This window comes from Lacerta agilis, chromosome 1 (assembly GCF_009819535.1).
Source record: "Lacerta agilis isolate rLacAgi1 chromosome 1, rLacAgi1.pri, whole genome shotgun sequence".
Classification (NCBI taxonomy): Eukaryota; Metazoa; Chordata; class Lepidosauria; order Squamata; family Lacertidae; genus Lacerta; species Lacerta agilis.
Window position 1 is genome coordinate 42,467,034 of NC_046312.1, and position 22,452 is coordinate 42,489,485.

The 22,452-nt window shown below is 41.7% G+C and overlaps 1 protein-coding gene across 1 annotated transcript in view; it reads right to left on the bottom strand.

Moving 5' to 3' along the window:
- Positions 1 to 3,029: 3,029 nt before the first annotated feature.
- The window catches only part of LOC117061550 (cytosolic phospholipase A2 epsilon-like), a 54,666-nt gene continuing 35,243 nt past the window's right edge, over positions 3,030 to 22,452 (bottom strand). The window contains exons 10-20 of the mRNA XM_033174422.1: positions 21,749 to 21,786; positions 20,027 to 20,174; positions 19,014 to 19,150; positions 18,330 to 18,552; positions 16,707 to 16,821; positions 14,118 to 14,255; positions 12,854 to 12,961; positions 10,725 to 10,916; positions 9,284 to 9,450; positions 5,253 to 5,439; positions 3,030 to 3,484 (exon numbers count right to left, since the gene is read on the bottom strand). Coding sequence (XP_033030313.1) covers positions 3,279 to 3,484; positions 5,253 to 5,439; positions 9,284 to 9,450; positions 10,725 to 10,916; positions 12,854 to 12,961; positions 14,118 to 14,255; positions 16,707 to 16,821; positions 18,330 to 18,552; positions 19,014 to 19,150; positions 20,027 to 20,174; positions 21,749 to 21,786 — 1,659 coding nt within the window. The 3' untranslated portion in view covers positions 3,030 to 3,278. The remainder of the gene's footprint in view (positions 3,485 to 5,252; positions 5,440 to 9,283; positions 9,451 to 10,724; positions 10,917 to 12,853; positions 12,962 to 14,117; positions 14,256 to 16,706; positions 16,822 to 18,329; positions 18,553 to 19,013; positions 19,151 to 20,026; positions 20,175 to 21,748; positions 21,787 to 22,452) is intronic.

A 22,452-nucleotide genomic window follows, 5' to 3' on the forward strand; every position in this document is an offset into this window, starting at 1 on the left:
AGTCTCTAGGTAGTTTTAAAAATGTACTAGCCATTGACCACAGGTACGCGGGTGCAGGGCTTTCCGATCAGAAGGTCGGCGGTTTGAATCCCCAGGACGGGGTGAGCTCCCATTATTCGGTCCCTGCTCCTGCCAACCTAGCAGTTTGAAAGCACATCGAAGTGCAAGTAGATAAATAGGTACCGCTCTGGTGGGAAGGTAAACGGCATTTCCGTGCGCTGCTCTGGTTCACCAGAAGCAGCTTTGTCATGCTGCTTACATGACCCGGAAGCTGTCTGTGGACAAATTCCGGCTCCCTTGGCCTATAGAGCGAGATGAGCGCCGCAACCCTAGAGTCGTCCGCGACTGGACCTAACAGTCAGGGGTACCTTTCCCTTTCCCTTTAAAGGGATGACATGCCACAAATAATAGTCTCTATTTGGATCTCTCCCTTACAGTTCAATGCTATATTGTCCAGGGTCTTCTTTCTGATATTTTTGGCCTTCAAAGCAAAAAGGGTGACTTTGTGAGTCACTGAAATGTTTATATCACTAAGAAGCCATAGGACCTTCTCTGCCAGGGAGAGGCATATTTCCTGTACTGGCTGTAGGGTGAGAAATGGTCTCTTGGGTCCAGTGTATAGGAAAGTCTCTATGTGAGAAATCCAAAATCAGACAAGGATAGCGAAATTAACCTCTGAGCAACAATTGATAGTCATCCTGGGGAAACACAGTGGAATCACTGTTTAAAATGGGTACAGTATTTGGAAATAATTGGAGTTGTTAAGAATGGGGGAATAACTTTTATGCTTGCGCTTTTATTTAGATCGGAGAGGTGGAAGGAACACAGCCTGGGAAGTTGTGTCAGGTTCATACTGAGAAGTATGCCCTCTGTTGTCTGTTTTGCCACAGCAAATGTCTTACATGATACAAATTTACTTCCTGAAAGTTTCCCTTTGCTTTCCCAAATTTACTTCCTGAAAAACTAATTATTGCAGCATGATTCTGAAAAACTGTGGGACACAGTGTATCACTTTATTGTGCAATCATTTTGTGACTGTGCTGCAGTAGTGGCACAATGATATTTGTGTTGCAGATACATTGTGAAATCACTGCTGTTAGGGGAACAGATTTGTCTCCAGTGTTAGGCACAAGGTGAATACTTTTTTGGATGCAGCAGAGACCTGCATAGGGTCAATAAACTGAGGCTGAACCCTGCTAAGACAGAGATGCTGGGAGGTAAGGTTCAAGACTCATGTACTAACATGAGTTTGGCCAAACTACGAGAGGCAGTGAAGGATAGGCGTGCCTGGCCAAACTACGAGAGGCAGTGAAGGATAGGCGTGCCTGGCGTGCTCTGGTCCATGGGGTCACGAAGAGTCGGACACGACTGAACAACAACAACAACAACAACAAGGTTCAAGAAGTGGGGATTTTGCTTGTTCTAGATGGGGTTTCATTCCCTCTGAAGCAATAGGTATGTAGTTTTGCATTGCTCTTGAAACCTTCTTTGTCTTCAAAGGACTTGGTGGTCTCCAGAGCCAAGAGAGCCTATTACCAGCTTCAGCTGGCAAATCAACTACACCCTTTCTGGACAGAGATAGTTTTGCCACTGTGACACATGCACTGGTAACTACTGTAATTTGCTCTATATGTGGGGCCTCTGATATAGCTGGTCTGGAGGCTGCAGCTGGTGTCGAATGCTATGTTCTGTATGCTGAGTGCTACATCAAGTTCAGCAAACGGAACCTGGTCAGTCTTGCAAAAACCCAATGATTATTGGCTTGTGGAAACACAGGGATGGGTCTCTTTGCTGGCAGTGCTGGCATTATGGGATGCACTTCCTGCATGGCATTCTTCCAGCTTTCGAAGACACACCTGTTTACATAGGCATTCCCTTCATCTCTTGACCAGAGTCGCCTCTTTTAATTACTGTGTTGTTTTAATGGGACTGTTTTATTGCATGTTTGTGTACTTTAATTATGGTTGTTTATATTCCAGCGCTTCTGCAATTTGTTTTTTATAATTGTGAATTGCTTATTTTGGCATTAAGCAGTGCATGCATTAATAAATAGCATCAAGATTTGTAGGGCCACAAATTATGTAGTAACATCTGTTAGGAAGAATTCAATGTCCTTTTCTACTACCGTAATTATTCCATCTGTGTAAGCTTGCCAAATGGAACAATGTTCCCCTCTTTTTCCCATGTTCACTATTCTAGGGGTTCTCCTGACCCCTCAAGCCAATTATGGTTGCATGGGGGAGGAGAAGGCCTTCTGCTGACGACACTCACTTGATGAATACCACCCGTTGTTTATTGTGATATTATTTACATAGCCCTTACATAGTAGCATAAGCCAGTGACTCCCAACCTTCCCCCCCCCCCCAACCATGGACCACTTGAAATTCGCTGAGGGTCTTGGTGGACTGTTGAATCAACTGTAACACACTATCCTAGATGATGTTTGGTTTTTTTAAATATATGTATTTTCCCCATGTGCTGTGGACCACCTGAAATGAAGTTCATCTGCAGACCACAGTTTGGGGACCCCCCGACCCAAGCAAAAGGCAGGTATTTGTCCCAGGTCTAAACTAACATTGAGGGAGGGTGAGCATATGTAAACCCATTTACTTAGGCTTTCTTTCAGTTTTAGATGAAGATGAATGCATTAAGCCAATAGCTTCATAGAAGCAGATTCCACCCCCCCCACCCCCAAGCTGGGCTGCTGAAGTAAGAGGGATGGTATCGTGTAGGTGTTCCTCTTCTTTCTGAAAACTGATACTGTCAACATCCCCACCTAATTACCACATCTCACAGGGCTAAAAAACCACAAGTTCTATGATTCCATGAAGTTTCTTCACCTAACTAATAACTAATGTGTCCTTCTTGTCCCTTGGTCTCTGCACATTTCCTTCATGGTTGGTATTCAGAGTTGAAAAATATGTTGGCATTCTTATAAACTATTAAAACAACCCTTTCCCTTTGCTTTACAGATGTAGGTTTGTATGTGTGCAACAAATTGTGACCTGTGTTGATCATTCTGCCATAGAATTGTATGTGTGTTTAGTAGACAGAACATGCATTCTTAAAATACACTGCTTTTCCCCAATTTTTTATTAAATATATCCAGAAGTGGGCCTTTGTAGCTTGCCATGCCCCTGCTGAAATATGAAACAATCATCATAAGAGAGATGAAATAAATTCCACTGAAGCCATCAGATTAATCAGTAATTGTAGCCAACAATTACTTTATCTTCTGCCTTCCCCACAAGCTCCCCAGTCAATCTATACTGTCCCCATCAGTGTCGCCTTTTCCGTTCCACAGCAGCATGCAAAGCCTGCAGAATCAGGTGCTCATTATTCAAGATGTTGTATTCGCTCAGGTTTACTAGCTTGTCAAAATTTTCATCGCTGTATCTGAGGCAGTAAGTAGAGTATGGTGTCTTCCAGGTGGAAACATCAACATCTCCTGCAGCCATCTCTGCTTCACCATTGCGTTTCTCGCCTAGGATAAAGAAATGGTGAGTTATTAATGGTTAGATATTTGGCTTATTTCAGAATAAGAACGTTCTTAGAATGGTTCATTTACAATTTTGTTTTTTTTTTTTTTTAAAATCTACCACAATTTTAATGCCCTATTTTGATTTGATTTATCAGGCTTGGATATCTCTTTATACTTAAGAGGGTCTCAAAGTAGTTGAGTGTATATAATATAATGAAGTTAATAAAGCATATTAAATAATGCACAATATCAATGTAATTATAAGAACATACACTCAAGGCTGGATTAGTATTTGTTGGCACAATCTTATTCTGACCATGCTAAAGCATGAACAGAAGAAGCAAAATACTTAGTCATGCTTAGAGGGCTTTTATTTTAATCAATGGGAATTACTAACTTAAGTATCATTGAAATCTCTATGTGGGACAAGAAGCTACAGTTAGAACTGGATATGGAACAAATTGTTGGTTCAAAATTGGGAAAGGAGTGCAACAAGGCTGTATATTGTCTCCCTGCTTATTTAACTTATATGCAGAATTCATCATGCAAAAGGCTGGACTGGATGAATTCCAAGCCGGAATTAAGATTGTCGGAAGAAATATCAACAACCTCAGATATGCAGATGACATAACTTTGATGGCAGAAAGTGAGGAGGAATTAAAGAACCACTTAATTAGGGTGAAAGAGGAGAGTGCAAAATATGGTCTGAAGCTCAACATTAAAAAAACTAAGATCATGGTCACTGGTCCCATCACATCCTGGCAAATAGAAGGGGAAGAAATGGAGGCAGTGAGAGATTTTACTTTCTTGGGTTCCATGATCACTGCAGATGGTGACAGCAGTCACGAAATTAAAAGACGCCTGCTTCTTGGGAGAAAAGCGATGACATACCTAGACAGCATCTTAAAAAGCAGAGACATCACCTTGCCGACAAAGGTTCGTATAGTTAAAGCTATGGTTTTCCCTGTAGTGGAAGTATGGAAGTGAGAGCTGGACCATAAAGATGGCTGATCAACGAAGAATTGATGCTTTTGAATTATGGTGCTGGAGGGAGACTCTTGAGAGTCCCATGGACTGCAAGAAGATCAAACCTATCCATTCTGAAGGAAATCAGCCCTGAGTGCTCACTGGAAGGACAGATCCTGAAGCTGAGGCTCCAATACTTTGGCTACCTCATGGGAAGAGAAGACTCTCTGGAAAAGACCCTGATGTTGGGAAAGATGGAGGGCACAAGGAGAAGGGGATGACAGAGGATGAGATGGTTGGACAGTGTTCTCGAAGCTACCAACATGAGTTTGACCAAACTGTGGGAGTCAGTGGAAGACAGGAATGCCTGGCATGCTCTGGTCCATGGGGTCATGAAGAGTCGGACATGACTAAACGACTAAACAAACAAACAAACAAATCATTGATTTCAGTGGGTCTGCTCTTAAGCATGACTAAGTCTAGACCCTGGATCCATTCCAGTGCCTTAGAGCTTGTTGTAGTCAGTCAAGATTCAGAGGTTAAAACTTCAGGGTTGTTACCACAGAGATTTGGTATTTTATTTTAAATATTTTATTTTTAAGATTCATACGCTGCCTTTCAATCAAATGATTCCCGCAATGGCTTATAACAGATTGTAACAATTCAGTTCAGAGGAATTAATGGATTTCTCGGTAGTGGGGAAGTCCAGCAAAAATCTCCCCACCTCCAGGAATTGTATTGCTTGGCAGCACTGGATATAACTGACACTTGGGGTGGGGCTTATTAGCTATTGTCAATAACTTACCAGGTGCTTTGTAATATCGGAAGGTATCATTCACTAATGGGAAGAAAACCAGGATTGGACAACCAAGGACATCTGATTGATCAAAGTAGTAGCATTCCTTTAGATGTTTCTTGTCTTCTTCCGTAAGGACAACATGTGGAAATGGGATACCTTGCTGGATATAGTACTTGCAAGCTTGCTCTAGGGGCTTCATTCACATGGAAGTTAAAACAAGAGACAAGACATCAAGGAAGTGGAAATAAAAGGCAAAATCTACAAATTAGGGCTCTTTGCAGATGATCTAATGGTCACAACACCAGACCCCATAAACACAGCAACCTCCCTAATCAGAGAACTCAACATATTTGCAATGGTATCAGGCCTACAGGTAAATTTTTCAAAGTCGGAAGCTATGTGCTTCAACACCCCTCCCCACACACCAAAAGAACTAGCTAATGTCACAAAGATAAAACTTTGCCATACCAAGTTCAGATACCTAGGGGTACAAATAACCAGAAACCTCAATAAATTATACCTCCACAACTACAACCCCTTGTGGCAGCAAATTAACAAAGACCTGAAGAGATGGAACAACACGAACTTCACTCTCTCAGACAAAATAGCCATGATCAAAATGATCACCCTCCCAAAACTAACCTTCCTATTCCAAACCTTCCCAATCTGGATCCCCCAACCCAACTCCGAAAATGGCAGAAAAAACTACACTTATTTATCTTATCACACAAAAAACCAAGAATAAGCCCCAAATATCTGCACCTCCCCTCCTCAGAGGGAGGATGGGGAATCCCCAACATAGAAGCATATTACATTGCCAACCAAATACGCCACATAATCCTGTATATACTAGAAGATGAGACAAAACAGTGAGTACCGGTACATCCAGAGAGTGAAACAATTGAAAATACCTGCACCACAGCATACCCATTCCTTCCAAACAAACTAAGGAAAATGCCCACAACACTCAACAGGTACACACAGACCATGCTTAAAGCATGGAAAACAGAAATGGACCAACTGTCCCCAACCCCAACCCCACTAAGTCCCCTGGCACACCACCCACTATTCCATCACGCAGCATAAAACCTCCAGATAAAAACCTGGCAAACCAAAGGCCTATATCGCCTGGCAAACTTCTATAAAAATAACAAACCCTTGTCAACACAAAAAATACAAGACAAAATTGAGGACACCCAATTGCCCTGGTTAACACATCACCAATTACACACCCTCTTAAACAACCCAGCAGTAAAATCAGCAGCAACTAGGCCCCTGACAACCTTCGAAAACCTCCTCATAACAACAAAGGAACACAGCAAAGGGATGGTATCCGCAATATACAAAATACTACTCCAAAACCCCACGAACTCCCTAGACATAATCAAAAAACAATGGGAAGACGGCATAGGCTATGAAATTAACCCCACTCAGTGGAGCAGAATGTGGTCTAAACCCCCCCTTTAAATCCATATCAACGAGAAGGAGAGAACTTACTCTGAAACTCACCTACAGGTGGTACCTAACACCAAGAAAACTAGCTCTAATACACCCAGGAAACTCACCAAAATGCTGGAGAGGGTGCACCTTCACAGGCACATACATACACATGTGGTGGGAATGCCCCAAAACCCAACTATTCTGGACAACAGCTATACAAGAAATATGTAAAATAACTAAGCAAGTATTAGAAATCACCCCAGAACTGGCCCTACTAAACATATTCCAAGACAATAATGCCCACTCATATCACAAAGAACTCATAACCCACCTACTCTCAGCAGCCAGAAACATCATAGCCAGACACTGGAGAGACCTGCCAGGGGTAAGCATGGACCAATGATACCAAATAGTATGGGAAATAGCCCTACTAGAAAAATTAACCGATAAACTGAAACTGACACGGTGACAAATAGAAGATACCTTCACCCTAGTATGGCTCCCCTTCATCACATACACAGCCCAACAAGGCAATGACAAGAATCCACCAAAAGCATATGAATCAACATGGCTAACCAGATTCAAAAGCACCCACCCACCCCACTCACACATGAAAACAAAGTTCAACACAGCCAATCACAAACAAGCAACAGCACCCTAGGCCAACCACAATTTCTCTCACCACCAAAGGAACACAAGCAAACTGCAAAGAGAACCTGCACAAATGACGCTGACACAAAAACCCACACATACATTAAGCAAAATAGAAATATTGCCTCCTGATCTCACCCCCACCCACCATGGCCCCCTCCACCTCTCCCCCCTTTCTTCCTAATGTAACCCTAATATCTCAACAAATGAAACTGACCTATGGAAAATGTAACTTGAAAACAGAGACATTGTGCATACCTTTGTAAACCAAGAAAACTTTAATAAAATATTTGAAAGAAAGAAAGAAAGAAAGAAAGAAAGAAAGAAAGAAAGAAAGAAAGAAAGAAACCCAATCATATAGCATTAAAAAAAGTCTATGTGGAAAACTGAGATACAGATAACCAGGAAGCCAAGGTAGGAATTAATGAACAGTTCATTGAATGGTAGAAGTAGAAAGCGGAGTCCCTGCTTTTTAACTTGTTCATAAACCATCTAGAGTTAGGAGTGAGCAGTGAGGTGGCCAGGTTTGCTGATGATACTAAGGTGTTCAGGTTCATTTAAACAAAAAAGGAGGCAACAAAATCTGGCTAAATGACATTGTAGAAGGTATCAGGGATTGGCTGCAGGCATGAGTGGTTTGGCAGCGAGCTGATTTCAGCTTGGGTGATGGTTAGGCATTGAGTAAGCCTAGGTATTGCATGGAGGTGAGGTTGCAGCCTCTGCCTGCCCCTCCTTGGTAAAGAGTATCCAAAAGGATCCAGGAGGAATGGCTTCTGTCCAATGCCCAGGCGGGAGCTGGAGCCATACCACTCCTCCAACAGAGACCCCAGGTAGCAGGTATCCCTATTTGATGTAGGTCATAGGCACCCCTTCCAAGATGTGGTTACCCTTAAATGCACTTCCAGCAGATGTGCTGGAGTGGAATAGCAATGGCTTTACTCAAGGCCTATGCCAAACCATTCACTACTGAAACCAATGAAGCTGTGGCCTTACTCAAACTCCCAACCCAACATGCTGTTGTCCAGTGTGGTTATTTGTTTCCCCCAGGGAACTGCTGGGTCACAGAGCCTTGGCACATGATCTTATAAATTAATAATATCTAAACTTGGGAATTAATGACTTAAACAGGAGGAGCAGACTTACCGTATTTTTCCATCTATAAGACACCCCCATGTATAAGACGCCCCCTATTTTAGGGGACTCTGATTTAAGAAAATGGGGGATAAGACGCCCCCCAATTTCTGACATTCTTTTTAAGGAAAAAAACCCTAGTCTTATACACAGAAAACTACAGTAAATTTATGTGAGATGAATTCCCAGGAATTGCATTGATAAGATTTTACTTCCATCAACAGAATGTATTTACTTTCATTGCATTTGTCATTGTTTTCTATCTAACTACCTACTGGAGAATGAAATTTGCATTTAAGATATATATTTTTTTAAATGTGGTAATGTTTTAGACTTGCTGCAACTCAAAGAAAAACAAACTGCTGCAGGTTGGTAGATGTGTGATCAGCCATATCTTTTATGCTATTGTAAACCTTGTAGCAGTTTTATTACATTCAAGTGGTATGTATTTTTGTTGCTGCTGCTGTTAAATAGGTAAATAAATACATTATTGTCTTTTAGAAGTTCTCACCAGAATGTGCTCAAGGTGAGATTCAGATATTTTAGAGCAGGAGTTGCCAGGCTGGTACCCACCAGATGTTGGACTCCAACTTCCATCTGCTCCAACCAACATGCCCAATGGTTAGGGGCGATAGGCACTGTATTCCAACAATATTGGGAGGATACCCCTGATTTATAGTTAGGCGAGGAATCTGTGGCCTTCTGGCTACAGACATTTAATTAGAGAGGAGACCTTGGGCAATATGTCGCAATGTTTCCACATAAACATGAAATATATCGCTTAAACAAACAAACAACAACACAAAACCTATTACCAGTGTCTGTGAGCCTGCACTGTAACTCAGATGCACAATGACATCTACTTTCCTCTCTGGCCTTAAAAGTGGTGGGCAACTTGTATTGATGAAAAATCCAGCGTCCACCAGTCCTATAGAGTCTTCATGTTCTGTTAGTTGATTTGGGCATCCGTCTAACACCGTAGCTGCAAAGGAAATATATTTTTGCCATCAGAAAAGAACATTTCTGCCTAATTTGGAACCCAATTAAATTAGGATACATAGGGCATTTTTACCTATGACATTATGGCTACAGTCATATGCCACTTACTTAGGAGTAAATTGCATTGGATTGAGGAGAATTCAAATATCACTTAGAGCAGAGTGTGTGGTCTGCTTTCCATAATGGCTGTGGTGGAGAATTGTAGCCCAACCAGGTTGCCTGTCCTATGGGCTTTGGAACCTATCAGAATCATAGAACTCCACCAACCCTCTTTTGACCTCTCAAAATATTTGTGGGTAAAGCTTCCTAACACAGAAGACAGCCTGCTACCTTTGTCCTTTCTTACTAGGTACAGTATATGAATTTAGGATGCAAACCTACACCAAGTTACCTGGGAATAAATTGAACTCAGTGGGACTTAGTTCTGAGTATTTATTAATTATTATTATTATTATTATTAATTTAGATCAACAAGATCGAGCCAAATGCTGATGGGGTGGGGGGTGGGATTGCTCCTTTTCTGGAATACTGGGGTATGTTATGAAATTTAACCACACTGGGGTCCAAACCATCTTTCTTGATCTGTCCAGGTGTCAACTGCAGTTTGTTTGTTAATCTCTCAAGAAGAGGTGTTTCCCAAACTGCTTCATACCAATTGTCTATTGTTGTGCCAGAAAAGTCTTTCCAGTGTCTGGTTATGTTGCATCTCACTGCTTGTAATTACTGGCTTATTTAATTCTTTATTATGTAAATCCAGATGGGTGTCTTGAAATATATTTAATAAAGCTAATTCTGGTTTGACTTCCAATTTTCTATTGTTATTTTATTAAATTCTTGGAATATCAAATTCCAGAAAGATTGGATTTTGTACATTGCCACCTTCTGAGTATTATTATTAATAATAATTCCATTTATAGGCATCAAAATAAAACTGTAAAATAGAACACTTTAAATATAACCAATAAAACAAAACACTAAGTCATTGGTCAGTATAATTTAAAACATCTGGAGTCTGGAGAAGTCTGGACTACAACTCTCATCATCCCCAGCCAGCATGGATGACGGTCAGGAAAAATAGAAATTTTGGTCCAAAACATATGGAAGGCACCCAGTCGAGCTATCTGGTTTCATACTGTCAGCGTCAACTGTGTCTGGAAGTCTCTCTCCATGTTCTCAGACAGGGGTCCTTGATTATGGAAAGCAAGTGTTCTAATACTGAACATTGGCTTCAATAGACAACTACATACACCTGTTTACCTTTCCATCTATTGAAATTTTCATTCTCCAAGTAGTAGTTATGCATCTGAAAACCCTTCAGAAAATTGTGATATTGGGCAACAGAAAAGCGATCAGTCAAGGCCCCTCGGAGCTTATTGGCAAGTTCTCCGGCTGGGACGTACATGTGGCTCCTTATTTCATATGGCCTTGTAGGTAAAAAAGGCTCTTCCTCTGCAATAAGACACAAAAGGTGACAAAAGAAGCAGTCACTAACTATGCTTTAATTGACTACTAAGCCAAATCTTAGACAACTAAGTTACCGGACAGCTATATAGTAACAAACCCACTGTAAGAACACTGTAAAAGACAACGTATGGCCAAATCCTAAGCGTATTTACTTGGAAGTAAATCCCATTGAGTTTAATGAGATTTGCTTCCTAACAGAGCATTGTAACTTTATACATTTGCCAATATAGGTGCATAACAGTCTCTGACCTTCATCACCACCAACAGCATTGAACTAGATTGCTTTGATGTTGTTTTGGCTTCACATTTTCAGCTGAAGTGTTAAAATGGTTAGGCAGTTCTGATACCATGCCAGCAATTCACCTGGTGTGTAACCTCACTTTAAGACTACGCATTGTCAAGTTGTCTTCTGAGGTGGACTGTGCTATGCACCTCTGAGACAAATCAAAAGGGAAAGGCATTTTTTCCCCAAAGGTATGGGCACACAACCTGTAGCAGGTGGCATGGTGGGATGTTACTCACCTGACCTCCTACTTACTTGGAGGTAGAAGGGTAGGCAGTTTCAGTGTTGGCACAGTGCAAACATACCAGCACCAGCACAGCACCATGCCAACCTCTCTGCACCACTCTGCCTCCCTGTAAGCAGCAACAACACGACTGACCAGAGATCAGTTGAGTTAGCAGCACCCCACTGTACCCAGCTGCTACTGCATACAACTATGAGGCTAGTGGCTTCCTTGTTTTGCATGGACAGGCAGAGTCCCCCAACCCCCAGGCAACCCCCAAGCAGAATAATGACACAAGACAACGTCCTATGGGATAAAAATTGGCCACAACTTTATTAAGATTCAGGTGTAAGGAGACCTTGGCTCAGGCATTGGGCATTTATCCTTCCCAGCCCCCAGCCAGGGATCTGGGAAACTACAGGGTTATCCAGAATGTGTGGGGATTGGGCTGTCTCTGGAGAACATATGTTCAAGCAGAGAGCACGCCCCCTGTTCGCTGTCGCTGGAGGGGGAAGGCAATGACAACCTCTCAGCGTATGGTCAATGCCTCCTCCCAATACCCCTTTAACGGGGAACCCTGGTATCGCCACCGCATTGGGGGCGTGGAGTCACTGCCCCACGCCGCCCCCCCATTTAGGAAGATGACTAAAGGATTCCGCCCAAGGCCTGAAACCGCCAAAGTTGTGACAAATTGCTACGGGAAAGGCAAAACCTGCCAGTGCAGGGGAATTCCTTTCCAGCCCTTCAACAGCGGCCTTGACATAGCAGCGCCTGCGTGCCTGTGGAAAAAAGGTCAACCTGCAAAATAAGCATTAATTGAGGGAGTGGAGGGTGGGAGAAGCTCTGGAGCCTGACTGCTTCTTCCTGGTAAGATACACCTTCTATTGTGTGGGCTGGGTAGTCCCTCCCCTTACCTGGCCAATCCCCTGGCAACGCCTCCCCCAGGTGGGATTGGGCGCTTAGCTGGGGTAGGTGGAGACCCCAGGTATCACTGCTGGGGGAAGGCTCAGCCAGTCCAAACTACCAGGTGTCGCCTAGGAGCTGAAGGGGCTGCATGTGACCACGCAAACATCGCCCCCCATTTGATGTGGGGAGCGGTCATTCCAGTCTTTGCTATATCAAATACATCGTGGCTCATCAGAGACAGGCACCGTCAGTATGCCTTATGTTTTGGCATGTCACAATTGAACCCATTTAAAGAAAGCCTGCTGCACACCCGACTGTGCTTACAGTAAATTATTCAGAAGACCCACAGAGAATGAAAACTGTGCATCCAAATTCTCACCCAATGGTTGTTGTTTATAAAGGAAAAACAACAACAACTCCCAACCTCCATCTCTTAAAGTAGCATATTGGGTCAACAAATTTAACAGCAGAGAAATGGAGGAAGCAGATGCATGAAGAGGAAAAGCTCACCTATATCTATTAACTTGTCTTGAGTCCATCTGTGCCAGAATTCCTCTGAATTGTTAACTCTGTTCCAGATATACAACAAGTTTACAGAAAATATGCTACTCCACATACCTAAGGGGGGGGGGGAGAGAGAGAAATAAGGGAACAGGAAAAGTGAGTTCACATGAAGAAATTCAAGTAAGACCTCAAGGCAGACCAGTTGAGAATGACCCTTATTTTCAGCTTGCTTGGTTCTTCTCGGTCAAACATGAATGCATGAATATGAGCATATTTAACTCAAAACATTGTCTAAACTTTTGTTTTTAATGCCTGGGGAGATATACATCCAGGCAGATTAACATCTATAAACTGAGCAAATGAATCAAGCTGGGGCTTACAGCACATGGTAACTCCTGAATGGACGAAATATCAGTCTGCACTCGCTTTCGGTTTGCAATCTGGAGTGCTGAGTCTGATAACGTATACAAAGAGCAGCATATTTTGGGGCTGCTCTTTATATGAAGCTGTGCAGAAATTAAGATGAGCTCACTGTTGGGCACAGGGGTGCTAGGAAAGAGTAGGCAGCAGGTTGACTCTGAATGCTCTCCAAGGCAGGAAAGAAGCTCCAGAGTTTATAAAGACTGGCCATGAGTTATCTCTGTCAAGGTAAAAAGGAGGGTGCATTGTGGTCGGTCCTTCTCTTTCTGCCAGAAGGTAAAGAAGAAAGCAAAAAGAACAGTTACAGGCAGGTAGCCGTGTTGGTCTGCTGTAGTTGAAACAAACAAACAAAAAATTCCTTCCAGTAGCACCTTAGAGACCAACTAAGTTTGTTATTCGTATGAGCTTTTGTGAGCATGCACACTTCTTCAGATAACAAAAGAACAGTTGTGTTTTCCTTGGATTGTCATTCGTTCCAATTTGGCAGGAAAACAGCAGGTTTTCCTGGGGAAAGCGGCAGGACGAAAGGAAAATGCTCAGACATGGACCTGTGCCTATACAGTGTGTCATGAAAGGGGATGAACACCATTGCTGGATGTTTTGCTGGGCAAGCAGATCCAAGTTGCATGATGATATTATCTCTCAGGATGCAGCATGACAAAAGCAGTCATTTAAACATGCCCCAGGAAGATGTATCTCAAAAGCTTGATATGCTCTTTTAAGATGGACCAGATTCAAACCTTTTTCTTTGGCTACAGAAGGGGAACAGAGATGCCACAACAGTAACTACTCCTGCTAATGAGGTTATCACAATACTTTGACTTTCCCATAAGGTAGTTAAATACATTACCATGGAGATAGCATATTCGGCTTTCTGGAATTTTCTTGATCATGCGGCCCATGAAGAATTCACTTCCAAAGTTTTCTGGAGGCACAAATGCTCCATATTTCAGGAATCCCACCTCATAGGGAGTGAACTCCATCCATTCTACAATCAGAGGAAATAAAATACTGTAATAGCAGAGAAGGTGACTTTCAAACATAATGAAACTAAGGGCTTATGTACACTTAAATTTCCATCACTTTTCCAAGGCATGGTCTGCACTTCAAAATGCTGTGTCCAAGCACCCCCATTTTTTTTGCCTTCTAAAAACCTGCTCTTTAAAGCTCAAATCCACAGACAACTAGAATTGATGCTTGCTCCGACTGAGCTCAGACATGGAGCTTTCAAGTGTGGACTTGTGCCTGGAAAGAGCGGTGCAAAAGAAAAGTGTGGATAAGCTCTAAATGGGCCTCTGCAGGTCACATAAGACCAGCTTCCCATTCTTTGTGTCGTCCCAAGTGCATGATCTGCCCGTATGTGCAGCAGGAGGAAAGAAACAGATCTCTGGTGAGCCCAGAGGGCATCACACAGGTGCTGCACTCACACTAAATTAAAAAAACCACCTACCCCCTTGGTTTCTTTCTGATTCTTATTAACCAGGTATGATTTGTCAGAGAACTTCTTTTAAACCACATTTCCAGTCAAATAGCTTCACGCATAGAGGAAAATCTATGTGAGAATACGTGCAACGCAGGTGGCGCTGTGGTGTAAACCATTGAGCCTCTTGGGCTTGCTGACCGGAAGGTCGGCGGTTCAAATCCCTGCGATGGGGTGAGCTCCTGTTGCTCTGTTCCAGCTCCTGCCAACCTAGCAGTTCGAAAGCATGCCAGTGCAAGTAGATAAATAGGTACCACTGTGGCGGGAAAGTAAACGGCATTTCGGTGCACTCTGGCACTCACCACGGTCCTTCATGCACCAGTAGCGGTTTAGTCATGCTGGCCACATGACCTGGAAAACTGTCTGTGGACAAACACCAGTTCCCTCGACCTGAAAGCGAGATGAGGGCCGCAACCCCATAGTCGCCTTTAAGCACGTCAAAGTGCAAGTAGATAAATAGGTACCGCTCCGGCGGGAAGGTAAACGGTGTTTCCATGCGCTGCTCTGGTTCGCCAGAAGCGGCGTAGTCATGCTGGCCACATGACCCGGAAGTTGTCTGAGGACAAACGGCGGCTCCCTCGGCCTATAGAGTGAGATGAGCGCCGCAACCCCAGAGTTGTCCGTGACTGGACCTAACGGTCAGGGGTACCTTTACCTTTACCTTTAACCGTCCAGGGGTTCTTTACCTTATGTGAGAATAAGTAGCTAAGCAAACACTGGCTTGTACTCTGACTAGTTTAAGAATGGAATTTTTTTACTCCCCTAATTCTAAGTCTAAGACTGCAGTCCTATACATCAGGTGTGGGGAACATTTTGTGCTGCAGTTGTCACCGAACTACAATTCCCACCATCCCTGGCCTTTGGCCATACTTGGAGTTGGAGGTGGGCAACATTTGAAGAGCCAAAAGCTCCCTACATCTGCTATACATACTTGATGCATTGAACCTGAAGGAACTTACACAGAATTACATTGTAAAGGTGCACAGCTATATATACCAAGAACAAATTTAGTTGGTCTCTAAGGTGCTACTGGAAGGAATTTTTTTAATATTTTATTTTGTTTTGACTATGGCAGACCAACACGGCTACCTACCTGTAACTGGAGCTATATATGCATGTAAGTCCCATTGTACGCAATAGAACTTCTGAGTATACAACTGCATTGCAAGGGCCATTGGATTTGTGGACCTAACTGTGTAATAGTTTGGTTCTTGGGTATTATTTTCTGCTAATTTTCCCAAGATGTTTACTCTCTGCAGTATAAATGTAATGAAATGGCACAGAATCTTATAAACTCATAAAGCAGTTGAAAACACTCACTGCAATCAGCTGCCCACAGTATCACACAAAACAAACAGAAGGTTCGACCCACTTATTTCCATCTCAGACCGAATGAGCCTTTTTACAAGTATAAAAGGGAGCTTTGTTCCTCTCACAGATATACCACATGCAAGTGTATATATTTGCACATGTATAAGAAACTTGAATCAGATTAAATGTTAAAAATAAAATGCTACGCAGTTAGAAGAACTGACCTCAGATTTTGATGCCAACGTTTGAATATTTTAAATATTTGAGTTACAGGTAGGTAGCCGTGTTGGTCTGCCATAGTCAAAACAAAACAATTTTAAAAAAAAATCATTCCAGTAGCACCTTAGAGACCAACTAAGTTTGTTCTTGGTATGAGCTTTCGTGTGCATGCATGAAATATTTGATTAGCTCTGAAAAGAAAGTGGAATATTGACTGAGAGGTGAACATGACCCTATCATAGGCTAGGGTACAAGATATAATGCTAAATTTCAAGGCTATGGCTTTGCATATATTTTGGGTCAAGTTTCAGCCTAAAACCAGTATTTTATTTGTATGAGGATAAGCAAATTTGTCTTTCAAATGTCATGGATTCCAAAGAGATTCAAATGCAGAACAAGTTATTTGATTTCCTTACTCTTTCCCCTCACCTTTGAAATCTTGAGTGCTGTATTTGTCCTTAATATTGATGGTCACATAGATGGGCAATGGATTCTGTCCATCTGTCAAAGCTTCCCTCTGGTCCGAAAGCCTGTGGCAATCTTTCTAATTGTGAAGGGAGGGGGAAAACCATTACCTACAAAGCCATGAACAGACACATGCAGCAACAACTGGCAAATCATCTTAGTGTTTAAACCAATGCCTAGAATAAACCTACATCATAAAAATGTTAAAAGTTGAATGTGAATCCTTAGCTCATCTAGTCCAGTTCCAGCTCTGGGTAGGAATCTTGTAACAACAGCATCCTTGACAGATGGACAACTGAGATCTAGTTCTAGTCATGCTGTCTGGAGCAACAGATGAACAAACCCTATATCAATTATCCTATATCCACTTAACCTGCTCCAGGCTAAGTACACCCAGCTTTTTCAAACTGTTCCCCACAGTATTTGGATTCCAGATTCCTCATTATACTGGTTGCCCCCCTCTAAATGCACTGCAGTTTTCAAAGTCTTTCTTAAAATGTGCTGCCCAGTATTCCAGATGCTCTGACCAGTACAGAACAGAGTTGGATGATTGCTTTTTGATGGCTGCACTCTGTGCTTCTGTTAATGCAGATCAACGACTTAATATCGCCTGATTACCCCCACCCCCAACATGGGTGGCTAAATCAGACACTTTATCCCAATAAAAGTGATGGTACAAACAAGCCTTAGGTTATTGAAATTGGTTCAGAAATGAAACCTGGGTATATGTGTGTGCTACACCCCTCACTCTGACCTCAACACATTTATTGTAAATTCTGTTGAGATATTCCAGGAAATATATGGAGATCAGGGGCACCAGTAGCAATCCTGAGTATATAAAAACATGTCACATTAATAAGGTTCTTGGGACATAGATTTGGAAGAAAAAACCCACCCTTTAGCATTTACATTACTGACATTCCACCCTGGAATTATCATCCTATAGATATTTTAAGTGCCTACCACCCTAATAATTTAACCTTAATATTTATCACATTAGAGTCTCCTGGGGTGATTTTCAACTACCATGTCCTGTCAGTAAAAGGATTTCCATTTGCATAACAGGAACAGCCCCCCCCCCCGCAAAAATAATAATAATCCCCATGTGTGCCCTTCCCAAATCTGCTCCAGGGGGTTGGGAGAACTCCTAGAACAGATTTTGGAATGGGGAAGAACTCCTTGCAATGAAGGAACATTTAGAAGAGTTTGGATTTGATATCCCGCTTTATCACTACCCGAAGGAGCCTCAATGTGGCTAACAATCTCCTTTCCCTTCTTCCCCCACAACAAACATTCTGTGAGGTGAGTGAGGCTGAGAGACTTCAGAGAAGTGTGACTAACCCAAGGTCACCCAGCAGCTGCATGTGGAGGAGTGGGGACGCGAACCCAGTTCACCAGATTATGAGTCCACCGCTCTTAACCACTACACCACACTGGCTTTAATTGATGCTACATTGGATTCTACCCCTGGTACTCCCGTACTATTTGCAGTTTCCTCCAGAATTCTCATAGCAATGTTGCCCTTCATTTTTTATAATGCAGGTATTGGCAGTTGTTTAGAACAAAAAGAAAGATTTGATACTGTACCCCATCATTTATCAAATACTCTATGACAAGCCCCCAGAGATCTATAAATGTTGTATTGTATCCTTCTTGTTTCCGTTGACTCAGCTGTTGATAATAATATTTCATGCGCTCCATGGTAAACATCTCCATCTTGCTCTTGGTCACTTGTTTCTTAGCCTCATTTATTTTTTCATCAAGATCATTCTGGGACCAATAAGCATCTCTGTACAGGTGTGCCATGGCCCTGGAGAAAAACAAAACAAAAAGACGTACACATTTTTTATGACTTAAGCTATTAATAATAATATATTTTCATCCATACTGTTATTGATAATAATTATGAATAATAATATTTTTGATATTATAAGGCATTGATATGAAATTAAAAGCAGCGTGTTGTGGCCTAAACCTTCATGGGCAAAAAAGAAAGAGTAAGCACGCAACCACACATATATGAAACATTATATTCCGCAAGTCAAAAATTCTAAGTCCAGGGCTAAAAGATCCATGCGTGCTGCATTTGGGTTCACACCATGTTGTTGTTGTTGTTCAGTTGTTCAGTCGTGTCCGACTCTTTGTGACCCCATGGACCAGAGCACGCCAGGCATTTGTATAAAGGCACTATGGTATTGGCAAGTGTGACATTTCTTCATTCATTAACAGTCCCAATTGATTTAAAAGATTCCACATGACGCTTCCACTTACCACGAAGTGCCAGACAAGCCAGACATGTACGTTACACAGTCCAGAAGATTTAATTTTTTTAGGCCCCTCATACAGCCATATGTTGTTGTGAATGACCTTGTCCCACCTCCTGTTGTCATGACTGCCACCACTGGAACCTGTATTGCAAACAGGCATAAAAAAATCAATATACAGCTACTGCAGGATGAAACATTTAGAAGGACAGAAGTTAAAACACAGCGGCTTACAATCCAGTTGTCGTATTAATGGCGTACCTTCTACACAGGTGAGAAGATGAACAGTTGCAATTTAAGGTTGCATATCTATGCATGTTTATGTGGAAGAAGGTTCCACAAAAGCCATGTTTAATGAGTTTACTCTCGGGAAAATGTGCATAGGATTATGGCCTTAGGAACTGTAGTGTTTAATTCACTATCACAAAGGGGTTTCAAAAGAGCTAAACCCTGGAAGAATAAAGTTGGCCTACTTGATAAAGATATCTGTATCTATTTTGGCTCAGTGGAGAAACATGTTTCGGATTATAGCCTAAGCCATAATGACAGGTCTTGGCTAGTGTTGTGCATGGAACTGTGTAAGTCCTGGCAAACTGCCAATTGTCAGCTCAAACCTTGAGGATCAGCTGATAGTCGGGACTTGCATAGCTCAGTGCGTGTTACTTTGCAAACCTAGATAACCAGCTTGTGCTTTTTAAACCCTGATGACAGGCTGATTGGCTGTGTGGGTACCAGGAGACTTAAAGATCTACTTCCCCATCACTGGCTTAAGCTATTGTAGAATGTGGCCAATCCACTTTATTTAGTTATTTCATGTGTTTTTATCTCCCTTCAAAAAATTAAAAAACCTTCTGCAAGACTTCTTTTTAAAAAAGCCAGCTTATTCAGACTGCAGTGAGCATGCATTCAGAAGAAGCAGAATTGCATGGCAGAATTACAAAGGTGGAATGTGGGAAGATAATAAATTCCACAAGATAATAAATTTACCCTTAGCATAAATCAGCATCCCATTTCACATACCTCATGATCTTGCAAATCATAATCTAGTTGGAGAACCTGCTTCAGAGCCTGAGCAACATGTCTCCTCCGTTTGTGTAAGAACTCTTCTTCCTGTGGGCCTATGTCATATCCCAAGCGCACATCGAGGTCTGCTGGGCAGGAACAATGACTAGGACATACACAGGCATTATATATAGATATATCTTACCCACATATATGAGAAATCATAGGATTTTATCAAGCAGAAATATAACAGAATGGATTACTGCTCGGGATCATTCAGCATCATATTATGGGAAATAAAGGTAAAGGTAAAGGGACCGCTGACCATTAAGTCCAGTCGTGGACGACTTTGGGGTTGCGGCGCTCATCTCACTTTACTGGCTGAAGGAGCCGGCGTACAGCTTCCGGGTCATGTAGCCAGCATGACTAAGCCGCTTCTGGCAAACCAGAGCAGCGCATGGAAATGCCATTTACCTTCCCGCCGAAACGGTACCTATTTATCTACTTGCAGTTTGATGTGCTTTCGAACTGCTAGGTGGGCAGGAGCAGGGACCGAGCAATGGGAGGTCACCCTGTCGCGGGGATTCGAACCGCTGACCTTATGATCGGCAAACCCTAGGCTTAGTGGTTTAACCCACAGCGCCACCCTATTATGGGAAATAACCATAGATAATTCAGTTATTGTCCTGCCCCAACTGGGCGTTGTGTTATTTGATACATTGGCCCTTGGTCTCCATATTTGAAACTGGTCTACTTTTCACATTGTTGAGAAACTGATTAAACCTTAGTATCTATTATCAGGCATTAATGCTGAATATCTAATCCTGTTTAGGCCAATTTCGACAGAAGGTGGAGGGGGGAAGGAGCCTCCACTTAGCTTTGTTTACTGTCATTCCATAACATTTATTTTATCTCGCTCATATTCAAACTTCTATACAGCTAAGTATTTGATCACCTGCTTTTGTAAGTTGTTTGCTGTCCACGTTATTAATAAAGTTGGGTTATTTGAGTTTATTTGGTACAGATAGACACACAGCCTAATGTGTGTTAAGGCTATTTCACATAATATCATACTGAATGCCCAGAAAGTTTTTTTAGAATACTGTTTTATTGTTTATATAACTTTTAAAATTTATAAGAATATTTTTATTTACTGATGACTGCACATCACACATGATTTTCTTTTCTTTTCTTTTGATTTTTTTTTCTGTGAACTGCCCTGAATTCTTTTGGGGAAGGGGGGGGTATATAAATTTAATGATTAAACAAACAAGGTAGCTTGCCATTAAAACTGCAGTTTCACAGTAAAACCACAGCTTCAGTCAAAGATAATAGAGACAAGTATGGCAGATACCATTCTAAACGAATCTTAAAATGAAAGCATTATTTACTTGGCAGGAAGAGGGGTGTTAGGATTGTTCTAAAAGATTACCCAGTGTTGCATGTTATATTCCCTGGATTCCCTTTATAGGGCTAATAAAATGAATACAATATTCTAATCATGTCCTGGCAACTGTCATAGATCAAATGTGGTGTTGAAATACCTTTTCCCCCTCAAAAAACAAAAACAAAAAAACCACAACCCACTTGTAACTGGATTTGTAATGACTTTTAGTCAAATGCAATAATTGATTGATTGATTGATTGATTGGCGGGAAACCACATAAGAGCATACAAAAATATGAGAGGCAACTTATTTCATACTGTCACTACAAAAAATTAAGCTTTAAGGATGCTTACCAGTCATCTACTTGCACGTGCAAATTGTACTTTTTCTTCTGAAAAGCAGGAAGTAAATGTCACATAGGGCAATCATAATTTAATATTACTACTCTCATTCAAATTGTCTGAAGTGAAGGACTAGATGTAAAAACCCTGCCATCTCTCTCACACACAGAAGTTAACTGAAGTTGCGTTCAGCACTGGCAATAATTTTTTGAGATGTTTAAACTGTTGCGGAGAAAACTGTCCTGAGCCACTTCACATAAACAGGCTACCATATGATAATATGGTATTCCTCACATGAAGAAAAAATCCTGGAAAATGGCTCCACATAGTGGCCACAGATTGCTTGAGGAACTGAATTTCTGTGAACTCTACTCTGAACCAACTGCACCTCCTAGACTAATGTGAAGATAGAAATAATTTATTGTCACATGTTTACAGTGAGATTAAACATAAAATCAGAACATAATTATTCTCAATCCTCTTAATTACAGTTCTCAGACCAAAATATGTTAAAGTGTACATTTTGGGATACAATATATTTAGAAATTCATACATTGAAATAAATACATATTTAAATTTGGATTTTAGTACAGGGTTTTGTTTTTGTTTTTTTTAAAAAAATTACAAATTGGTGGAGAAATGGGGTGAACACACACATGCAAAACTGACTAGAAATGGCTTCATTTTTTCAACCTGAATATGTAAGCTGCTCTCCT